The following is a 25,461-nucleotide window of genomic DNA, read 5'->3' as shown; positions in this document are numbered from 1 at the left end:
ATTTACAATTAATTAAGGATAACATTAAACTTTCGTTGAGAAGATGCGAGTGTGTTGCCTTTTGATCTAGATCGATGAGGGAGGTAACTCAGCGATCGATTTAATTGGAGTGACGTTAAGGTGAGGCATTAGTGGACACGTTTGATTGCCACGAGTTTATGTGCAGTTTTAGCAATGTAAATGTGAGAAACACGGCAGAAAATGCATTACTATTGTATGCAATGCCTGGAATAGACAGTGTACAGCATAGAATTGTGTAGTTTCTGGGCATTCTGAAGAATACAATATTGACAAAATGCAAAACAAGCCTTTTTCAACCAGAATTTTTACAAATTATCCTTATCCATAACCCGAATCCCTATTCCAGCTTTATCCTTATTTCTGAAAACCTAACCCTAGCCCTAACCCTATTCCTATTATTGCTACAGTTAATCGATAACGGGTAATTACGGGTAATTACAAGGGAGTTGGGGGGGGGGGGGGGGGGGGTAATTAAACGAGGCTAATGCCGTGCTTCTCTCTCACTAGAGTGTGTCATTGTTATATTTGTTGATTCTCCCTAATCGTCATAGTTACCGTGGTGTCACAAAAATACCACAGTGTCATTGTTGACATGTCATATTTGACATATTGTCGTACTTGTCATATTGTCAAATATGCCATAATGTCATAGTTTGTGTATTGTCATGGTTGTTGCATTTTCATACTAGAATGTCATAGCTCTCCTGTCCTCCATTTCTCCACTGTACTAACCCTGCAACCATCTCCCTACAGTTCAAGTTGTCTATACACCAATGTATCACCTGTACTGACCAGATTGTCTATACACCAATGTATCACCTGTACTGACCAGATTGTCTATACACCAATGTATCACCTGTACTGACCAGATTGTCTATACACCAATGTACCCCTGTACCGACCCTGCAACCATCTCCCTCCAGTTCAAGTTGTCTATACACCAATGTATCCCATAAGGCCACAAGCTGGGCTAGCACCTGCATCACCTGTCATTCCACCTGCCACTTAACACCTGCCCAGTCCGCTCGATTAACACCTCAGGTAAAATATACCTGGTCCTTTAAGGGTAGAAGACGAGGGGTGGGGGGTGTCGATAATGGTGTTTTAATCGAACGTTATGCAAGCTTAAACAAGATCGCTGAGTAAGGTGTATGTTGTGTAATTTATATCTCATCAAAAAGTTTCTAACTTAAGAGGATCTGGCCTCATCGTAAATCAACATAATTAGCTTAAAAACTAATAAGCCGTAGACTCCTAAATTGATCGTTCAATTAAATTACACTTTAAATTTTGCATTAGCTGATTTTAATAGTCAGGGAGACTAACTTTTTTGCAGGATTGTAAAGAAGTTTTAAAAATCCTTTAGGATAAGACAAGAACATCATAACATTGCGAGCAAGAATTCCAATAGCGTTGCTATAATTGCGTGTATCCCATTTTTTGCCCGGGACTGACGTACCCTCCCTCCCCACTGAGCTACGCCCTTAGTTATTTAAACATGGGTGCTGTTTGTGCGTCGTCCGGTGTCCTTTGGGTGGCATCCAATATTTATATAAATATATATATATATATATATATATATATATATATATATATATATATATATATATATATATATATATATATATATATATATATATATATATATATACAGGGCATATGAAGATATATATGTATATATAGACATTTACATATATTAATACAATTATATATAAGCCTAAATATTATATAGGAATATATAGGCATATTATATGTATAGGCCAATATATATATATATATATATATATATATATATATATATATATATATATATATATATATATATATATATATATATATATATATATATATATATATATACTAACCAAGGCATTGATGGTATACAACTTCAACGGAACTCGACCCTATCCTGTTCTGGGACTAATCCTAACATTTACTCTGTCCTAATCATAATCCTAACTCTTTTCTCCAAACCAAATACAAACATTAAATTGTTGTATGATATTGTTGTATTATTGATGTCCCAAAAAAAACATCTAAAAATATTTCTAATCAATATTAAAAATGTAACTTATATTTTTCATTGTTAATTTTACCATAAGTAAGGCCAAAATTATATCATGAAACTTTTTAACATTTGAATACAACGCCTCAATCAATACACTGAATCGGTCGCTTAACCTTTTTTTTTTAATTATCTTTTCTAATAAAAAAAACCTCAGTATAATGTTCAAATCTGGCTATAACTTTTATAGTCATTGTCTCCCCTTAGTACAGCCTATTGACGTTTGTATGCGCGCTCCGGCTGAAGGGAAGAAACTCATCCAGGGGAGGTAACAATTAAGAGTTACCATGAGCTGATATGAAGATATTGTAAAAAAAATATATAGTCCACCTCCCTGATCACATTATTATTTCAAGTTTTATTTGCGGGTTTACACCGGATAAAGTCACAAGAGTAAGTATAAAAATGTATCAGTTCTCTTTTATTAGTTTGTTTTTTAGATTTAACAATTTGGGTACGGTCATTTCAGTAAGTAAAGCATTTTCTTCTTAACATTCGTGACAGTTTATACAAAAGGCACAGCGGAAATTTTCCATTGTGTAGAATGAACATTCGCGTAAGGGTGACTACTTTTTCATAAGTTATTTATAACATTTTAATGTTATATTTTTAAATAAATAATAATTTTAGTGCATACATATATATATATATATATATATATATATATATATATATATATATATATATATATATATATATATATATATATATATATATGCCCACATAAACACACGGTTATACGTTTATGTGTTTTCCAACCTTCTGTGATCAATACAATTATTGGTTATAAAAATAATATACACGTTTTGGCGTACATTTTATATCTACATATCAATATCTATGCATACTCTCCATTTCTCATTTACTATTTCAATCTTTTGTGTTGATTTTTCATAACTTTTAATCTCTAAAAAAGCATTTACTACAATTCCTCTCTTATCTTTTAATCACATAAAATCATTCTCCTTACATTTTTCTTACTATTTCTCTCTAGCTATTTCACTCTTATCATTTCCTTCCTATCTTTCTCTCTAGCCATTTTAACTCTTAATATTTCTCTCTTACCAAATTTCACACCGAAACAACTTCTTTCAAACTAGGCATGAAAAGTCTATGTAATTATGCTAAATTTTTGAATAAAAATCTTTTTTTAAAATATGGCAAGCGATACAATTATAGCTACATTACAGAAATTAAAGCCGTTTGGGAACCATCGATTACACGCATTTTTTTATATTTTTGTATTGAATATAAGCCGTTGAAAAGCCGTTTAGAATTATTTTATCAATTCAAATATTTTCAAAAACTGACCTCAACCTCTCCTTGGAGAGTAAAATAAAATGAGAACAATTGTTTTCCATAATAAAAATACACAATAGTGGTGACTGGGGTAGAGCCTAGTAATTTATTTATACTAAGTAATATAACATCCCAATCACCACAACAGCATTACTCTACTAATCCAAATTAAAAAGAAAATTGTTTGCTAAATTACTATTATATTACTAGTAATTATTTTTTTGAAACCGGTAGTAATTTTGTACTTGTTACACAAATGTTAGAAATTATTCAATTTTGGTTGAAAAATATGCTTTCTGGCAACAAAACATTTGGAACTATTTGTGACACGCTTTTCAAGTCTATTTACCACTAGAAAATAGGGTGTTATATTTAATTGTTATATAACACTCTTTTAAACGCATTACGGTGGATTAAATTTATGACCAATCAATATTTTCTAGAGCTAAAAATTCAATAAACAATAAATAAAACTAAAGTATGTGTTATGATGTTAGACCGTACGCTTGCTAACTCAAAGTGAAACTAAATACTCCTCAGATATTTGTCCGACCTGTGTTAACTAAATACTCCTCAGATATTTGTCCGACCTATGTTAACTAAATTCTCCTCAGATATTTGTCCGACCTATGTTAAGTAAATATTCCTCAGATATTTGTCCGACCTATGTTAACTAAATATTCCTCAGATATTTGTCCGACCTATGTTAACTAAATATTCCTCAGATATTTGTCCGACCTGTGTTAACTAAATACTCCTCATATATTTGTCCGACCTGTGTTAACTAAATACTCCTCAGATATTTGTCCGACTTTGCCTCATGTCTGTTAGCTAAATACCCCTTAGATATTTGTCCGACCTATGTTAACTAAATACTCCTCAGATATTTGTCCGACTTATGTTAAATAAATTTCCTTCAGATATGTGTCCGATCTGTGTTAACTAAATACTCCTCAGATATTTGTCCGACCTGTGTTAACTAAATAATCCTCAGATATTTGTCCGACTTATGTTAAATAAATTTCCTTCAGATATTTGTCCGACCTGTGTTAACTAAATACTCCTCAGATATTTGTCCGACCTATGTTAACTAAATACTCCTCAGATATTTGTCCGACCTATGTTAACTAAATACTCCTCAGATATTTGTCCGACCTATGTTAACTAAATACTCCTCAGATATTTGTCCGACCTATGTTAACTAAATACTCCTCAGATATTTGTCCGACCTATGTTAACTAAATACTCCTCAGATATTTGTCCGACCTATGTTAACTAAATACTCCTCAGATATTTGTCCGACCTTTCCTCATGTCGGTCAGACGAAGTGTGCGAAAACTGGATTGGCTGTTGCGGCTCGGTGTCTCGCTCGTGATAGGTGGATTCTTGTTCAGCATGGTGTCCTGGTCCTGGTCCTATGGGAGAACTGTCATGGGCTACAGGTGAGTGTACAAGATGTCCTGGTCCTATGGGAGAACTGTCATGGGCTACAGGTGAGTGTACAAGATGTTCTGGTCCTGGTCCTATGGGAGAACTGTCATGGGCTACAGGTGAGTGTACAAGATGTCCTGGTCCTGGTCCTATGGGAGAACTGTCATGGGCTACATGTGAGTGTACAAGATGTCCTGGTCCTATGGGAGAACTGTCATGGGCTACAGGTGAGTGTACAAGATGTCCTGGTCCTATGGGAGAACTGTCATGGGCTACAGGTGAGTGTACAAGATGTCCTGGTCCTATGGGAGAACTGTCATGGGCTACAGGTGAGTGTACAAGATGTCCTGGTCCTATGGGAGAACTGTCATGGGCTACAGGTGAGTGTACAAGATGTCCTGGTCCTATGGGGGTAATGTACCTCCCTTCAACACGAAGGGGAAGGGGCTGCACCAAGTTTCCGAGTAGTGGGAAGAGAATTTATACTGACGTCATTTTAGCATGATTATCTCGTTATATTTTTGAAGTGTTTTACTAAGAAGACTAGCTTAATTTTTAAGTTCCTGACCACAATCCCTACATACACACACACACACTCATAGACACACACACACAGATAGAAACAGACATATAGACACACACAGAGGCGTAGCGATGGGGGAGAAGGGGGGGACATAAGTCCCCGGGCGCCGGGAAGGGTCGCTACGCCTCTGGACACACACACACACATATAATGTTAATATTTTAATTTTTACTATAATCGTGTACATTTCATAAGTATACACAGCTGGTCTTCAGTATGGTGGTAGTAATGTGTTTTCTGCATATTGTTAGCTGCGGATTTACTCTGTAAGCAAAACCTTAATATTATACTACAAAATGTATTGTCTTGTAAGACAAAAAGTCTGTGCTCTTCACTACACTTCTACAATAGCTCCTAAATCAGCCTTGTAGCCAAGCGTGGGAGGGGGGGGGGAGTGTTTGTTGCTGCAGTTTCTTCGTGTTTCTATGAATTTGGGATTTTATAACGAAACGGAAAAATATCTAATACTTTATTCAGACAGTTTAGTCTTATCGTTTTTCAACAAAAGCTATAAACATAGTGATTTGGATATTTTGGGTTATTTAATACAGATTAAAACATGACCAAAAGGAATTTCAATAGGTCAGCCTACAAATACCAAACTGATTCACTATAGTGTGTCAATCAACCATCGATTACTTGTCACTCTTCAACAGCCTTTTAAGTCGTCAGTTTCGATTTTTTTGGTATATGAGGAATACCTACTGTGTATACCGTACGTCAATATCTAAAAGGGTGTCTCTTCATCCAATTGAATTGTGCCGCTACAAATAAATCAACTTATGAAGGGGTGTTTGGCTTTAATTGACATTGAAAAGTTGATCAAACTATTGTTCGTGTGTGAGTGGAGTGGAGTATTTGCTAATTGGTTTTAAAAGAACTTTTTATTGAAAGAACAAAAAGTAAAATTAGACATAGATATTACGTGGTCTGGGGCTTAAAAATTCAACCTGTCTACTTAGTAAAAAAAACTGCAAAAATATAACGGAATAATCTTAAAAATGATGATAGAAAAATATCCTCGGCATGTATAAAGAAAACTGGGTTCGTTGAGTCTGCTTTAGCAGTTATACTTTTCAGATCATAAAATATCGAGGGCCCTTAGAATATTAGATCGTTACGTTGTTTTGACTCAACAAACTTATAATTTTAAAACCTCTGTTCGTATTATTTAAAATAATGTCATGACCAGCACGCCGTCCCGTGATGAAATGTTTTGCACTCTGCCCGTAGGTCGTACGAGGCCGCCCCACCCCAGCAGCTGTCAATGTCCAGTCATCTGAGCTTCATGCAGGAGCAGGTGTCCACCTGCCCCCCCTGCCCGGAGTTGGCTGACGTGGACAACGTCCCCCAGCCCTACCCTCCCGTGCAGGACATGAGCGTCATCAACTGTTCCATCAACAATGCCGAGATCATCGAGTGCCGCAGGGACGGGCCGGAAGTTTACATGCCCGTGTCCTTCATCAATAAATTTTTTGATGTAAGTTGGTTTGTTGGGGGGGGGGGGGGGTTTCCAATTCTGATTCCTGGTGGTTTGACGCGATCGGGTGCTCTACACCATATGCTCTATGTAGGTCAAGGTTACCTGGTTTTTTCTCTCAGAACGTGGTGTCGTCCAGAACTTCTTACAAAGATAATGATAATAATAATAATGATAATAATGATAATGATAATAATGATAATGAAAATAATAAAACATAATGTTGATAAGGACGTAAAATTGTGGAGTTAATGACATTCTAGTATTTGAAATTATAAACAAAACGACAAGAGCACATCGTCGACAATAGCTGTAACATTAAGAGAAATATCTTTCATTTGGGAAGGGGGTGTTCTAACACCCCTCAGGCCAGGGTTTCTTTCAGACATTTATCTCCGGGGGAAGGGGGCCGGAGTTAGAGCGTCACAAGTCGGGGGAGGGGAGATTTAGCCCGTGTTGGGGGATACCTTTTAGGGTAAGACACCACTTCGAAAAATCTTAAAATTACGATTAAAGCAACGTTTTATCCTGTTTAAAAATGAAATAGTAGGCAAGCGTGATGACACCAAAACGAAAATCATTAACCGCACCGGGTGACACCCGTTCTAGTAAGGCCGTTTAAGACTTCCGGGGGTCGGATTTAAAATTTCCGGAGAGGTGGGGGAGCGGGTATTCTACGACAGTCATGTTATTGCAGAAGGTGCAATCACAACAGGGCGGCTCTCAAGTATCTCATGCCCCTACCCCACAGGTGTACGGCGGTCTCCGGAACAAGGACAACCAACGGATCTACGAGTTCCAGTACTCTTACGGCAAGATCTACCCCCCTCAGCCGCAGTACCACCCCGGGGGAGTGTTCCTCAACTTTGAGAAGTACAACGTGGAGGGGAGGGACAAAATCAAATGTGTCTCTGCTTGTGATGGTAGGTTGGCTTAGTAATGTCATAACCTGCTCTCCATTCTACACAAATTAGATGACTATAAAATCTATGTATATACACACATTCACACACACACACACACACATATATATATATATATATATATATATATATATATATATATATATATATATATATATATATATATATAATATATATATATATATATATATATATATATATATATATATATATATATATATATATATATATATATATATATATATATATATATATATATATATGGGAACAGGGTATTTCCCCCCTGTCAATTACCCCCCGGATATTTCCCCCCCCGACATTACCCCCCCCCAGAGTAATTACCCCCCTGTTAATTACCCCCCGCCCAGTAGGACATTACCCCCCCCCCCCTCCCCCCGGACAGGGTTAGAGTTAGGGTTAGGGCTAGGTTTAGGGTTAGGTTTAGGGCTAGGGCTAGGGTTAGGGTTAGGGTTAGGGTTAGGGTTAGGGTTAGGGTTAGGGTTAGGGTTAGGGTTAGGGTTAGGGTTAGGGTTAGGGTTAGGGTTAGTGTTACGGCTATGGCTATGGCTAGGGCTAGGGTTTTGTTTAGGGTTAGGTTTAGGGTTAGGGTTTAGGGCTAGGGTTAGGGCTAGGGTTAGGGATAGAGCTAGGGTTAGGGCTAGGGTTAGGGTTAGGGTTAGGGTTAGGATTAGGATTAGGATTAGGATTAGGGTTAGGGCTAGGGCTAGGGCTAGGGCTAGGGCTAGGGCTAGGGCTGGGGCTGGGGCTGGGGCTGGGGCTAGGGCTAGGGCTAGGGCTAGGGCTAGGGCTAGGGCTAAGGCTAGGGCTAGGGCTAGGGCTAGGGCTAGGGCTAGGGCTAGGGCTAGGGCTAGGGCTAGGGCTAGGGCTAGGGCTAGGGCTAGGGCTAGGGCTAGGGCTAGGGCTAGGGCTAGGGCTAGGGCTAGGGCTAGGGCTAGGGCTAGGGCTAGGGCTAGGGCTAGGGCTAGGGCTAGGGCTAGGGCTAGGGCTAGGGCTAGGGCTAGGGCTAGGGCTAGGGCTAGGGCTAGGGCTAGGGCTAGGGCTAGGGCTAGGGCTAGGGCTAGGGCTAGGGCTAGGGCTAGGGCTAGGGCTAGGGCTAGGGTTAGGGTTAGGGATAGAGCTAGGGTTAGGGTTAGGGTTAGGGTTAGGGTTAGGGTTAGGGTTAGGGTTAGGGTTAGGGTTAGGGTTAGGGTTAGATTTTAGGGCTAGGGTTAGGGTTAGGGCTAGGGCTAGGGCTAGGTCTAGAGTTAGGATTAGGATTAGGGCTAGGGCTAGGGTTAGGGTTAAGATTAGGGTTAGGGCTAGGGCTAGGGTTAGGGATAGAGCTAGTGTTAGGGTTGTGTCTAGCTTTGGTTTTGGTTTTGTGTGAAGTTTTAGGCTAAGGTGGATGCTTAGGTTTTGGTCTTTTTCTTGAGGTTTGGATTAAAGTAGTATATAGGTATAAAATTCTAGTTAGAGTTAGGATTTTAACTTGAGAGGGGGGGGGGGGGGGGGGGTAATTCCCCGGGGGGGGGGGGGGGGGGGGGGGGTAATTGACAGGGGGTAATTGACAGGGGGGTAATTGCTCCGGGGGGTAAATACGGGGGGGGGGGGAAATGTCCGGGGGGGAAATATCCAGGGGGGTAATGTCCTGTAGCCATATATATATATATATATATATATATATATATATCTAATATATAAAGCTCAGTTCTGAATGTAATCTGTATGTCGTTGGAAGTGTACGAATTTAAAAGTTAGAAAATTATCGTGCGCATTTGTCTAAATTTATGAGCTAAAAAATTACTATTGAAAGTGTTGGGAAATAATTTTCATTTTTCAAATTATAGTAATAATTGTCGGCATGTTCATTAAACACAAGTTTTAAAAAAAATATCATCTTTTACAAAAATTCTAATTATGTCTTTATTTAGTCCTATAGCACTTACTTCCCTTTGATAAATTAGGAAAAACACAATTACTTCCCTTTATAACTTTATAAAACCATTGCATTCCGTGAAAATAATTTACTTTTTAATTACTTTGTTTTGGTGTTGGGAAAAAAAATAATTACATAATTAGCGGGGATTAATCAAGTGCAAATGTAGGTATTTTACGGATAAGCTTGGAGTATTAAAATTGTTTATTAAATTGAAACAGGCGCGTTCGTTTAAGTGAGTGCAAAAGACTGTGAATAAGTTGGGGTACTATAGTCGTTCATTAAGCTAAAACAGGTGATTCCGCCCCGGGCGTTTATGTTCGCGTTAGTGTTTTCTTTGTGTTTAGGTGGGTTTGCGTTAGTGGTTGCGTTTTAATTTGGTTCGTTTTTGTTCTTTCTTTTTTCGTTTTTGTTTGTGTTTTTTTTGTTTGGGTTTGTATTTGTGTTTTTGGTTGGTTTTGCGTTTGGATTTGGTTTGTTTTCGTTTGCTTTTTTCGTTGATTTTTTTTTGTTGGTATTGGTGTTTGTGGTTGGGTTTGTTGTTAGGTTTTTGTTTTCGTTTGCTTTTTTGTTTGTTTTTTATTTGTGTATGTATTGGTGTTTGTGGGTGTGGTTGTGTTTGTTGTTAAGTTTTTGTTTTCGTTTGTATTTGTAATTGTGTTAGCGTTATGTTTGCGTTTTGTTGTTTTGGTTTTGGTTGGTTGTGGTTTGGGTGGGCAATGCCGGGTTTATGATGATTACTAAACACACAGGTAATGGTCTTTAACAGAAAGGTTTTTCACAGAAGCCAGAGCAGGGCCTGGCCGGGACGGCTAGTATATATATATATATATATATATATATATAATATGAATACTTAAATGATGTTGGATTTCATATTTCATTAAATTAAATATTTGATAAAGGTAATGGTATAACAATTCAACCAGAGGCGAACAATAATTCCATTAAAACTGAAGGAAAAAAAGATTCTTCCTAAATTTTGTATTTGATTTTAAAATTAAAATTAAATACCCAATTTATTTCCTATTTCTTTAAAACATTTTGTATTTTTTATAAGGCTTAGGGGGAGGGGGGATTTCTACTTGTCTACCATGAGTATGTGAGATGTCAGCACAAAACTTATATATGATATAATAGATACAGTAGAGCATTAACGAATGATTTATGTTTCTCATCAGGAGTGCCCTTGGCAAGCCAATGGGATCCAGAAGGCTACTATTATGCCATCTCGGTAGCCCAGTACGGTCTTAGCCACCATGCCAAAGGGATCCTCAGCGGCAATCCAAAACCAACGGTAATTGTTTTTTCATAATGATGTAGATCACATAATGATGTAGATAACATAATGTTGTAGATAACATAATGATGTAGATAACATAATGATGTAGATAACATAATGATGTATATTACTTAATGATGTAGATAGCATAATGATGTAGATAACATAATGATGTAGATAACATAATGATGTAGATAACATAATGATGTAGATAACATAATGATGTATATCACTTAATGATGTAGATAGCATAATGATGTAGATAACATAATGATGTAGATAACATAATGATGTAGATAACAGAATGATGTAGATAACATAATGATGTAGATAACATAATGATGTATATCACTTAATGATGTAGATAACATAATGATGTAGATAACAGAATGATGTAGATAACATAATGATGTAGATAACATAATGATGTAGATAACATAATGATGTAGATAACATAATGATGTAGATAACATAATGATGTAGATAACATAATGATGTAGATAACATAATGATGTATATCACTTAATGATGTAGATGACATAATGATGTAGATAACATAATGATGTAGATAACATAATGATGTAGATAACATAATGATGTAGATAACATAATGATGTATATTACTTAATGATGTAGATAGCATAATGATGTAGATAACATAATGATGTAGATAACATAATGATGTAGATAGCATAATGATGTAGATAACATAATGATGTAGATAACATAATGATGTAGATAACATAATGATGTAGATAACATAATGATGTATATCACTTAATGATGTAGATAGCATAATGATGTAGATAACATAATGATGTAGATAACATAATGATGTAGATAACATAATGATGTAGATAACATAATGATGTATATCACTTAATGATGTAGATTGTAGATAACATAATGATGTAGATAACATAATGATGTAGATAACAGAATGATGTAGATAACATAATGATGTAGATAACATAATGATATATGTAACATAATGATTAAATAACAAAATGAAACTGAGAGCAATTCAACAGTTATGCTGTCGAATCTCGTTATCAGCCTTAATTAATGAGGGGAAGATTCCCGGTCTTACCACACCACACATGCATTATAGTTTCCAATAAAATGAGCCCGGTACTTATTAGAGCTGATCAGGCTCATATAGAAGGCCGGGTCTGGACAGTATGTAAACCTAGAGCATTACAATCACAGCTACGTTTTTTTTATCTTTTTAATTTTTTAACATTTTTTATTACATAACATCAAAAATTTTGTTTTTTTAATTTTAGATGGGTATCATTAATTATCACGACTTTTAATTAAATAGTATTAACTTTGTGCGAAATTACCTCCAAAATGTTTTATTGAACTAAAATTTCTCCTTGTTCTACACCAGGTTGTATCCAGTGGTAACCTTGACCCCTACAACTGGATAGTCCCTGATGGAGACTCCACCATCTCAATAGCAGAAGTCAAAGTCGGCAGCAACAGTAGAAAAGTTTTATCGTTTAACTCCCCTGGTAAACAAGATTTTTTTTTTATTAATTAACTCAAAAAATGCAGATAAATGTTGAAATAAACTTTGGAAACTTGGAAACCTGTATTGTAAATGTTTATGCTTAATGCATATAGATCTAATTTAAAAATGCATTTTATGTATGTTTTTTTTTTCTTTTGAATTAGAATCGCTAACCTCCCCTGGTCCAACACTCAACTTGGAAACAACGCAGCAGACTTTGTGTTTCGATATTTACATGAACGGTCCAGGGGGAGTAACCGTGAAAATTAGAACAAAAGAAGGAAAAGATGGTTACGTCCACTTTAGCCAAGAGGAGAAGTACATGTACATAGAGAGTAACCATGTGGTCTACGGCATGGGGCGCCGCCACCTGGGGCGCTGGCACCATCTGGCCAGGGACTTGGATGTCGATTGGTATAAAGGTATATGCCTGATTGTATTTTATTTTTGTTCGTGATTGCTTTAAGTGTTCATAATCTAACGCTGAGAAAACATTTCTATTGGGGTCGTCAATAAATGACGCCACTCTGGTGGGGGAGGGGTGGGTCCGTAATTGTGTGACGGTGTGTGATGAGGGAGGGGGGGGGGGGTTCAGGTGGTTTGACGTCACACTTTGGCATTATTAAAAAGCAATGTTAGATAACGCATTTTAGCCTTTTAATAAATTGTAATAGGAATTGATTAAAATACTCTATGTTGACAGAGTTCAGACAACATTTTGGAAAAATATCGTATTTTAAGAAAAATTTTGCAATTTTGATTAGGGTTGTAGGCTAAAGTGTGGCGGATAGCAGAGGGGAGGTAAAAATCATTTTAAAAAAAGTGTAACGACATTTATGGATGATCCCCTTGAACTGAGTTGAATACGTTAATTCATATTAAATAAAATGTTATTTAAATTTAAGAAAAAATTGAACTGAATTGTATGTCATTGGCTAGGACTGGACCACGTGAGATACAACGCCCCAACGGTTTTCCACGAGATAGTTGAGGTCACGCTCCACGGGTCAGGTTACCTGGACAACGTCACCCTCTCGTCATCAGCCCACTTTGACCATTTGATAGACGCAGCGAACTGGCTGGTCAGCATTTCATTACCTCTATTTGTGTATCTTTGGCACTAACGGCGTCTCTAGGGCACAAATTGTGTCATAGGGTAGACATATTGTATATATATATATATATATATATATATATATATATATATATATATATATATATATATATATATATTCCTCTTATCGGAATTATCTCATCACTAAATATTTCTTTATCATCGCCTCCCACGTTCTGATCTCATTAATCCCCACCTTCTCATACCCACCCTCTACCTCTCCCTTCCCCCCCCCCCCCCCCCCCCCCCCCCCGTCGTAACCACCGACTTACCGTCATTCTCAACACCTCTCATCCCCACCCTCTAATCCACACCCTCACCTTATCTTCTTCCACCCTCTCCACCCTCTCATCTCTCCTGTACTCATCCTCCTACCCTACCTCCCCCCACCCTCTCGTCTCTCCTGTACTCACCCTCTTACCCTACCTCCTCCCACCATCTCACACACCCCACCCCCACACTTTCAGGTCAGCAACCAGGACAGTGCCGGTGGGTGGCCCACAAGTATCGGCATGAGGACGGGCGACATTGAGCTCAAGCCCGGCTGGTACTCAGCTATGGGTCAAGGTCAGGCCATGTCCACTCTAATCCGTGCCTATAATCTCACTGGACAGCGGCACTACGTCGATGTTGCGGTAAAAGGCCTCCATCTATACGAGGTAACACCACACCATATCTTACATACATACAACACTACACTTCTACATACTCAGTACACCAGAACACCACATATAAAACATACAAACAATATGTCGGCTATGTGTGGACCCTGCAGCCCAAGAGTCGGGCACAATTGGAGTAGAAAAAAATAATTTCTAAATTATATCTGTAAGCCAAAAGAGAAGGGGTGGACGGGCTGTGTCCAAGGGGCCAAGGATTTTTTTTTAAAATTGCAAAATTAATAGAAGAAATATGTTTTTTGCTAGTTCAATTAATGATTAATAATAGTTAATCCGCTTGTATTAATAACAGACTATAGATAAACATATTTACTATTAAAAAATCTTTATCATCCGGTGTGTGTGTGTGGGGGGGGGGGGGGGGGGGGGAATGTCATCAACTGCAAAATTTAGAGGAAAAAAATGTTTTATTGAGTATTTTGAATAACTGATAAGTCATTCAATTTACGATGAAAACGATGCTTTTTCCACATTCTTTTCTGGGGGAGGGGGGGGGGGGGTTGTGAGGTGTATATTTTTAGATGAAATTATTTTTTTATTTATTTTTTTTTTTGTTTATCTAAATCTACCATGTGTTTCTGTGTTGGTAACTTGGATGTGCTGTTTTGTTTCTCTAAATCTACCATGTGTATTTCTGTGTTGCCAGCTTGGATCTGAAGAAGGAGGAGTTCGAGCCAGATTTTTGGGACAGCTGGATTGGTACGAGGAGTATCCCACCACACCGACCAGCACCTTCGTCCTCAACGGTTTTATCTTCTCCATGATGGGGCTGTATGACGTCATGGTATGGTTTCATTATCTACATGATGGGGCTATATGACGTCATGGTATGGTTTCACTATCTACATGATGGAGTAAAATGACGCCATTGTATCATTTCACTTTCTCTATAATGAGAATTTATGTCGTCCCCGTGTGCGGTTTCACTTTCTCCATGAGAATTCATGGTATGGTATAAGAAGCTCTCAATGACAGGGCCTATTATAACGCCACAGTATTTTTTGTGGGACTTTTCTCCTTCATGCGACTCAACGACCCCATGGGTTTTACTTTTTCTCCGGGGGGGGGGGAGGGGGGCACTTGAAACTTTAATGGGGTGGGGTGAGATGGAAGTGCTAGGGGTTATATTTATAAAGAAACGTTTAGAAACAAAATAAAACTTTATTTTTTATAAACTATTTGAGAAACTAATATATCTATTCAGTGGCGTAGCGAGGGGGGCTGTGGGTGCGGACCGCACCGGGTGACACCATTTAGGGGGGTGACACCAAGGCAAAAAAATAGCAAAATATATAGAGAAAAATGATAATTTAATTCCACTTAATTAAGTAATTAATTCGAGTGTTAAATAGTCTTTTAAGAGGTGCAAATCGAAAGTTTGAGGGGGGGGGGGGTGCAAATCGAAAGTTTGAGGGGGGGGGGGGGGGTGCAAATCGAAAATTGAAAGTTTGTACCCGGGAAGGGTCGCTACGCCTCTGGGAGGGTGACACCATTAAGTGACGCACCGGTGACGCACGCCCGACCTCGCTACGCCACGGTATCTATTGACGGTTAATAAGCTTATTAGAAGAGAATCATAAGAGAATTGGAAGCTAATTAGAAGCTAACTTCCTGTTTCAGAAAACAGCAGACGGGGAGGGCCAACGACTGGCTGAGCGGCTTTGGTCCTCCGGCCTCCGGTCCCTAAAGATTATGCTGGGGATGTACGACTCGGGGACGGGCACGCTGTACGACCTGCGTCACGTGATCAACCACGAGCAGCCGAACCGCGCGCGCTGGGACTACCACCTCACCCACATCGCCCTGATCCAGGAGATGGCCATCATTGACGGGGACGCCATATTCCACCAGGCGGCCAGCCGGTGGATTGATTATTTGTATGGGACCAAATCCAAACACAACTAACTAATTATTTAATTAGAGAATTGTTTATCTGTGTCATGGCATAGGTGTTTAGTAGCGAAATATATTTATTTTTAAGTGGGGGCCCTTGCTGCGTCTCTAGCTAGTCTTTTCATATATATATATATATATATATATATATATATATATATATATATATATATATATATATATATATATATATATATATATATATATATATATATATATATATATATGTGTAAAAGATTTCTGATTTACTCTTAACAGCTTTCCCCCTATCCACCATTGTCTGATTTCTTCCTTCCCCTTGTGTGTGACATTGTATGGTTGACCGCTTGTAGTAATCAATCGGTCAACCATACAAAGTCACAATAACACATCAAGTTCCTATTTGTTTAGCCAGGTCAATTTTTTCTTTGATTTGCCAAGTAAGCCTTGTATTGTAGGTATGTGTGTACTAATGGCAGTCATTGCATATGTAAAAAAAAAATGTTTGTTTTTCTGTGATTTAGCGTGGTTTGTATGTATGCTCTATGGTTTATATTTTGTATGTCTGAAGGGTGCAATTTTGTACATTCTTCAACAGAGCAATTGTACATCGGGTTAGATTTATTAGAATCAATAAATTCTTAAAAGTTTGGAAAAACAACTGATTTGTCTCACCGGGGTAGAATCTAATTACATTATTCAGACTATCATTAGGAAAGTCGTCTGATAAGACAATTTTCATATCGTCTACCACCCCTCAAATCATCGCCACCGCCCCAACAATAAAGACGGCGTCAAGCGCTACTAACCCGAGTCACGAGTGCACATCGTCAGAGTTCACCCAGCCTGATTTACGTTAGGGAAAGCAAAGTGGCTAGGCCTAGTGATGAACACACCAAACAAGACAACCTGATTAGGGGGATCAACAGTCGCTTATTGCTGCAATATAACTTAAAACAAGAAGTGGGATGTTGTGCCCATTATGCCTGAAGTTGCCCACACCACCCTCGCTAACCTTGTCAGGCTGAAGAGAAAACATTTGGTAACTAAACCAAATAGGGCACCATCTGTTTGACAAACTTGTCTAAAATTGTGCATATTAATATAGACAGTTTTCAAATGTTAGCATTACAATTGCGCATGACAGTATGCCTACAACAGCTGAACTTTTTCTTCAACAGTGAGGATGTTTAGAATTTGCATAAGTATAAACATTAGACGCGTTACGTGTTAAGACCACAATACATTTGAAAATGTATAGAAGTTCATAACTCCTTTTTAAGTGCTAAGCATTATTTACACTACATCTTTAGTTTAGGGAAATACAGTGAAACTTTCATAAATGCATTTTCTTCAAATACTTCAATGCATTAGTACAACTTAAAACAGCTTCAAAAATTATGAGAACTACATGTTCTCCATTTTGTTTCAATGATTAGCTTCTCATGCACAAAAAAACTTTCAATTAATCAGTCAGAATCATCCACAGCTGCTTCAATAATTTTACAAGATGTGCTTGGAAGATCTTCCAACCCTCAGGTATGTGAAACTAACGTGTATTTGTTCATTTACACAAGTCCCACATTTAATAAATTAAAACAAAGAATGTGTAAAACTGAAAGATTTTTAAAAACATTTTTATTATTTATAAACTTATTTACACATGTCAAAAACTGTACACATTTGTTGCTGATACCACCATGATTAAAAAAAAGACATGTACATAAATTTATCAGTAAGTTGTCACTGAGCAGTTACAAGAAAATATCCCTTAGTATTTTGTAAGTAAATTTGTAGCAGATTAAAGAGCACTACATTAGCTGCAATTAGTATTAGTGCTTTGTAAAACTACAAGAAATTTTCAATTAAAAAATCTTATTTCTGGAAATGTTTAAAATTAAGAACTAGCTAGATATATGTTGCCTGAAGTGTCCAGTTTATATAAAAACTGAAATTAACCTCTACACTACACAGGATAATGAAATTTTCATAGTGTTACACTTTAGATAAAAAAATGTATTACTAGAGGCAATGTCAGAAACAGCACTAAGAGTAGTCATCTTAACAATCAAGGCACATAAATACAAATATATACATAATCTTTATTCCTGAAAGTGAGGGCAGCTACCACCACATATGGCAGCTGCTGTGAACCGCCAACGTGGACCATTTCATGTTTGCATACTGAAGTTGTAAACAGTGTAATGTTAATGTTAAGTAGACAATCGAGGAACAAGCTCAGTGTTTGTACATAACAAGAATTGTCATTCTGTAGAACCATTGCTCTCTGAGAATCACAGCCAAATGGAATGATTGCAGGTGTTCCCTGTAGTAACCTATGACAAACTAGGGTTACCTTCTGTGTTTATCAAGTTTCTCTCTGATAGGACTCTCTCTGTGACCATTGCTACGATGCTTTCTAGACCTACTACGGTGATCTTTTTCTGGACTGTACGATCTCCTTTCTTTCATCTCTTTGTAATAATCCCTGTCCTTTTCTCTGTAATAATCACGATCTTTATAATCTTTTTCCCTATAATAATCTTTTTCTTTGTATTGGTCCCTTGAATCTTTGAAATCAGCTCTACGAGACTTTTTAGAAAGTTTTGGAGCTCGTATTGGTGATCTGCTGTAAGAGTGCGACCTAGATCTGTACTTTCTTTTGTGTTTATCCCCACGTCCAAAACTTTCCTGCTTCTTAACTTTTTTACTGCTTGGGGAGCGTCTGTGTTTTTTAGCTGACGGTGATTCAGACCTTGGGCTGTGCTGACTAGAAATACTCGAAGAACTGAAATAAAATTTCAAGAAATTGTTGGCAATGTGCTAAAACTAACATCAAAATGTGTAACACAAAAGGGTGAATTAACTTACTTAGACTTGGATAAGCTCCTCTCACTATCATCACTGTGCTCATGGCTTCGTTTCTTCCCTGATCTACGATCATTGTCTGACCTGTCACTACCAACTTCTCCATTATCTACTTGCTTGGTTTCCAGCTTCTCTTTTTCCTTTTTCATGGATTGCAGTAAAGATGTTGGTGTGGGGCTGAACACTTTAGGAGAGTCTATAAAAGATTTGACAACAGTTCTTTATTTAAACAAAGACAAGACAGGTCTTCAGTAGTATAAAATAGCATTGTACACCTAATTAGGAACTTCAGGAAAATAAGAAAAAACGTACTTTGTCTGGATGTGGAGTTAGGAGTATCAACATCGGACACAAGACCTTTGGCTTTAGACTTAGCTGCTTGTTGTTTGCGTTTGAGCTCTTCAACTGTTTTTTCCAACTGTTCCAGGTTGGGCTGAAATACACAAAAAAAAATTAAAACCACAAAAATCTAAAAAATAGTTAATAGTTTTCAACCAGAAAGTAGAATTTATACGCACCTTGGGCCTAGCATACAGTCTCAAGATAGACATGCAAATAAGCTGAATTTCTTCTTCATCAACAGCAAACAGCCAAAACCAAGGTGGGCTATTAGGCAGAGGAATCTGGCATTGTCGAGCAGCCAAGTAGATACAAGCACAGGCTATAGATTCTGGGTGGAACCGCATGAACACATCAGAACGTAGACTGTCATTCATGAAATTCCAAGCACACTGAACCAACTTTTTGTTCCCTGTACTGCCAAGTACCTCCAGGTACATAACAATAATCTGAAAGTCAGGGTGGCAATGTATATTAATCACAAGAACTTAAATGAGTTATCATAATAAATAATTAATAACTGATTAAAGTATTCAATAAAAATGTGAGCTACCTTATGAGGGTGTTTCACATGAACAGCAAATCCCAGCTCTTTTAGAACTCTCCTCTCCGCTTTTATGACCTGATTTTTGAGGTTGATATAATGTTGATCCAAAACAAGTGGGTGTATATTCCTGAAACACCAATTACATTTACAAATACATGTCCTAATAAGTACATTAAGTAGATATCTGTTCAAATCCCTGTTGAGTCAAAGAATGTGTGGATTATTTCCTGAGGAATAAAGTGTAAATTATCTCCAAAGGGTTGCATAGAAAGCTACAATGGTGGGAACCTTGTTGTTTAATAATGCATCCAAGATGGCTGATTACAATTTAAACTGATGTACATTATCAAACAACGTAACTGAATGTGCTACAGCTTTATTAGTAAAAAAAAGTTAGTAGCAAATGACTGATCGGGTAAAAAATTTGAGAGTATTGCTTTTTTTGTCAAGTATTAATTACAATAACAGTATAGAAAAACATTTTTAATCAATGTGTTTGCTGAACATTGCAAGCAGAGTTGTTTCCTATGGAAATCAAAAGAACCCTTGTAAAATTAGAACTTTGCTCAGTTAACCAGACATTCTGTTCACATAAAAATACATCCCACATGTTATCTTGATAGTATTTATCAACACGGCTTGATCGTTCCAAATAAAAAGTTGGAAAAGTTGATCAGTCGACAAACTGTAGTAATTGATCAATTACCTGAAAAAATAGCACCAAAATTATTAATTTTTAATGCACACTAAGCTCATTAAAACACACCAGTTTCAAAAATTACCACCGTATGTTGTAACATAATGTGACCAAAATTTAAAGCAAATGCTTGCTTAAAAACTTAAATCCTTATTTTAATCTTCAGAAAATGCTCATAGTGACCACACTAGCACCAAGCTAAATGTATCCATTATTCATCACCTTATTTCCCTAGAAACAGCAACTGCAGTGTGACAAAAATTAATGTAGCATCCAGAAAATGCAAACTTAGAGATACGATTTCCCCAGAACAAAACATTTACAATCCTCTCCTTATATGAAGGTAAAATGAGTAAGAATCCTAATAGTTTATGTGACATTAAAAAATTTCATTATACCACACATGAAACTGGGTTACATCCAACAGTCCTATGTACCTTAGTTTTTTAGACATCCTGTGTCACTTAAAATTGTGTGAGCATTGGGTAACTGATACAAGGAGTTTGTGGGGACCAAAAGTAAGACTGGATTCAGAATGATTGTGTTTTAGGCCAACTACATTTTCTTTCAACTGGTACTTTGGGTAAAAATGTAGCTTTAGCTATTACACAAAGAATAGAGAGAAAATCAACTGGAAGAAAAATTACTATAACTAGCTAATCCATGGTAGGCTTTTAGCGTATTTTCAGCAATTGGTGAAATTTGACAGCTCTTTGGTTTGATGTATCCAAATGACAATTGTGGCCACAATATAACTTAACCTAAACTGCAAAACATCTAAGCTTACAGATATAATGGTTAACCAACAAAACACACATGAACAACAGATATATCAATCACAGCTTTAAAGGGTCAAGCTCCTGCAGCTCCAAATTCCTCAACTTGATTGTGTCTGTCAGTCCTTGGAGCACATAGAGGAAAAATGGGGTGAATATGTTGGTAGATCTGAGGTTAAAGAATGTATCTTTAGGATACAACTTTTAATGAACATAAAGGAATTACTTTTGCTCTTAATTATATCTATACAGTGAACACAAGCTAGGCTAATCTTATAAGCATTAAATTAAGTTTTAAGCTGAGTACATGAACATTTTTATGACAAACATTTTATGCACAAAATATAAGCCATGGTGCTAATATATAAATGATGTAAAGTATGATTTAAAACAAATTGTACTTGACACCTCAGCTAAGGAGGCTGCAAAGCTCTCAAATTAATTACCACAATATCAGCCACTGAAACCTTTTTTTTTTCCTTTTTATAACATTTACATTTTTTGGTCTTTTTTTTTATTTCATACAAACCATTAGTACCCAAGATGTTATGTTGGAACCAGTCAAGCCTTTGCTGGTTGAGCAAGGAGGTGGAGGAGACAGACGGACTGATACACTAGAGTGTACAAGATTGTGTTTGTCTATCTCCAGCTTTCCACTTCTCCAACCCAAGGCCACACAACACTCAGATTTAATCTGTAGCACATCCAGTTAGATTGGGAGGAAGAAAAAGAAATGTGTTAAAACTAAGATCTACTTTAGAACAATTATTTAATTAAGCAAATTAATTTTCCAAAACTGAAAATGATCTTACTGTAAAAAAATGAAAATCATTCATTGCTATTTAGTGCAAAAAAATTATTAGACAAATATTTTAATTGTTTTATGCATAACATTCAACAATAAGCATATATATTGATAGTACAAGTAACAAAAATTGGAAAAAAAAGTTTAAAATAACTTAGGTAAAGCTTTAATTCTTACCGTTTATTCCGTACTTGCTTAATGTGATGGAACACATTAATAACATCACGATTTCTTCTAGGACATTCTTCAATCTTGGAGGCCAGCATTATGCTTGCCATAGCCACAACCTGCCAACAGTCAGTAATTGTGCATTAAATCAGAAACTTAAACACCTTTAATGAAACCCTTCAACTGTGTCTACAAGTTGAAACCAGTGTATGAGATTGAAATAAAAGAATGTCTATATAAAGAAAAATTTAAACCAAACAGGCTTACCTCCATATTATGTTTTATAAAGGACTTTGAATAGTAGAATCTCTGGAACACTACTTGAGCAGTTGCCATTGCCACCTAGGGAAAAATATAAATTGAAAGTCGTAATCAATTTTATTTTTTATAGGCCTATAAATTGCCTATATGGAACCTAACACTAGGTATTTTAACATGACTTTAAAAAAAATTAGCTTAGGACATACAAAATAGAGAAAATACTTTTACACCTACATATATCAAGATATGCCTACTTAAAAAATGATTCTTATATTTATCTGCTTTATGCTCATTTCCATCTTTAGGCTGCTACTACACTATTTGAAGGATATTTTTAACCAGTGTCAGATAATAGAATCTTTAAAAAGGGGTGTTAGTTTAGTGGTAGTTAAAAATACACACATGGCTTGCTAATGTCAATACTAACCCTAATTTCTAACAGTAAAACCAGTGGAGTACAATATCATGACTACCAACCTTAACACCTATTTTCGGAAGAGTCTGTATGTTCAGGGTATGACTAGGGTTGGGGTCAGCAATGACATCTACAGGCCATGTGTGTAACGCCCTTTTTATGAACATTCTAATATCTGACACTGGTATAAAAGATCATGATTTTAAATCCGTCATCATTGGTTCTGAGTTTGTGTTTGAGCAAACCCTAGGGGTACTTCTAAGTCTGTAACGGGGGTTCGGGGATGTGCATATGAAACGGGAGTGGTTAAGAACCACTGCTCTAGATCTTATGCTTAGATTTAGAAATCTATACTCTATATCCTAGACCTCTAGAACACCAAGCTTGGATTGAGTTTTATTACAACTGGTTGTCTAAATGTCTAGGATCCCCCCCCCCTCCCCGTGAAACTGAGTACCAAACGTGGTTAAATGTATTTAAATGAATAGGTGTAAATCTAAACTTCTAGATTCTAATATGTAGAATCTAGATCTAGTCTATATATCTACATCTAGACTAGTTCTAGATCTAATTATTAGCTAGCTCATAGATTTCTAGACAATGTTAAGTCGGTAGGTAGACTAGACAATGACAAACCTGTGGCAATTTTAGAAGAATTCCGGCTGTTTGAATAAGTTCACATCCTAATATTCTAAGATCTGTTTCAACCTCTTTCTCCAGACCATCTAGCATTGATGGTGTTTCTGATAATTTATCATCAGGAATTAATACATTATCTAATGTTAACACAACCCTACTAAAATCGCGTTTCATTGTCGAAGATACTACAGTAGAAACCTCAGCCATCATGGAAGAAAAGATGGTGGACAGCGCTGTCCTTGTGAATGAAATCGGAACAAACCGGAAAAAACATACCCAATTGGGTATCGATACGGAAAGCATTTACATTGCTCGATGCCATTTTACTCGCCCAGCAAACCAAAGTTGAGTAACCTAAAATAACTATAATAATTAAACCCTTGCGAAAAAAATAGCTTATGTGATATCTAGACAATCTGATTATTAGGACAAGAAATATAAAAAAAACACATTTTCGCAGCATTTCTAGTGGCGCCTGTAGGAATATAAATTATATTTAATATGAATCTTTTGATGTGATAAAAATCTGCATACAAATGTTTGTTGAAAAGTTACAATTTTCAACGAATTTAGGCCTATTTGACGTTGATATCTTTGTCATAGTTTTAAAAGTAAATCTAGTCTATTTTACAAGCTTTTTCTTAACTTGATTCCTCTGTAGAGGAAACAATAATTTTTAATTTGTAAAACACGTTTAATTATGCACAAAAAAGTAGAAAATAAAATGACTTTCAATAATAATGCACCATTATTGAAATATTAATTTTAAAAAGCATGGGTCGCTCATAAATATATTATAAGGGCATTCATATCGGTTTCTTTATCTCCCATCCAACACACACTAAACATCCTGCCCCCCCCCCCCCCCTCAAACAAAATATAATGTAAAAACAAAATATATACTTCAGCCAGTATGCCCGCCCCCCCCCCCCTACCACCCCCCGCTCCCCGAAAGTTTGAAGTGCCCCTCCCCCAAAAAAATGTCTGAAAGAAACACTGATTCATAGAACGACCCACACTTTTCTTTTTTATATTTAAATAGTTGTGCATTTCATAGTGCATTTTTAAAAGTTTGTTATTTAAATCGTTTTATTTTTTATTTTTTAAAACATACTTTTTGTAAGACAAGAATATTTTTAATTTAAGGGTTGCCATATTAAAAAGCTGGGATGAAATAAGCTACAGTCAAAGTTAGGTTATGAAGCTAATTTTAAAAACAGATGTGTGTAGGCCTATATAAGTTTACAATACGCAAGACCTACTTATTAATATTATCACTTGGTTGAAAGTGTACTCAACTGTGTTCGAAAAGCGTATGGCTTTTCCAGTCATTTTATCTTGAAATGGACGAGTTCCATTGAAGTGCAATGATATAGCAATGGTGCTGGTTTGTCCTGGGTGCCGGGTTTTGGTTATATAAATTGAAACACTGGTTATAGGAAAACTGTAGTAACGTTAATAATCCACCCTAAGCGCCAGATGAATAACAAATCTCCTTCACTCCATCCATAGTACACAATGGCAGACCACTTTCCACCCCCTCTTTAAATTTAATGTCACAAGTATTTGTAAGAGAAGCAAAATGTAAGTTGCGTCGTATTCTAAACACTCCATTGAACACATTAAACATTCACTCGGTATGGGCTGCACCCCACCCCACATATATACACACCTACGCTATTCAATCGCTGTAGCGTTAACGTAAGTAAAGCCCCTCCCCCCTTACCAACGCCACTGAAAGCAT

At 36.7% G+C, this 25,461-nt stretch overlaps 2 protein-coding genes across 2 annotated transcripts; one reads left to right on the top strand and one right to left on the bottom strand.

Moving 5' to 3' along the window:
• Window positions 1–5,166: 5,166 nt before the first annotated feature.
• LOC131933300 (D-glucuronyl C5-epimerase B) lies at window positions 5,167–16,268 on the top strand. Its single transcript, XM_059290082.1, has 10 exons — window positions 5,167–5,196; window positions 6,633–6,879; window positions 7,631–7,802; window positions 10,920–11,035; window positions 12,414–12,537; window positions 12,701–12,958; window positions 13,476–13,618; window positions 14,118–14,309; window positions 14,977–15,114; window positions 15,951–16,268. The coding sequence occupies exons 1-10, from the start codon at window positions 5,186–5,188 to the stop codon at window positions 16,233–16,235; spliced, it is 1,686 nt and encodes a 561-aa protein (XP_059146065.1). The 5' UTR covers window positions 5,167–5,185; the 3' UTR covers window positions 16,236–16,268.
• Window positions 16,269–17,823: 1,555 nt separating this feature from the next.
• On the bottom strand, window positions 17,824–23,965 carry LOC131933309 (cyclin-L1). The gene is made up of 8 exons (XM_059290093.1): window positions 23,715–23,965; window positions 22,670–22,744; window positions 22,412–22,521; window positions 19,963–20,083; window positions 19,589–19,858; window positions 19,383–19,503; window positions 19,074–19,266; window positions 17,824–18,990 (listed from the first exon to the last, which is right to left on the bottom strand). Exons 1-8 carry the CDS (start codon window positions 23,925–23,927, stop codon window positions 18,555–18,557), a joined length of 1,539 nt encoding a protein of 512 aa, XP_059146076.1. The 5' UTR covers window positions 23,928–23,965; the 3' UTR covers window positions 17,824–18,554.
• Between the last annotated feature and the right edge of the window lie 1,496 nt (window positions 23,966–25,461).

Source organism: Physella acuta, unplaced genomic scaffold (genome assembly GCF_028476545.2).
Source record: "Physella acuta isolate Inbredline_101_S28 unplaced genomic scaffold, ASM2847654v3 ptg000106l, whole genome shotgun sequence".
NCBI lineage: Eukaryota > Metazoa > Mollusca > Gastropoda > Physidae > Physella > Physella acuta.
This window is presented reverse-complemented; position numbering and strand designations above follow the sequence as displayed.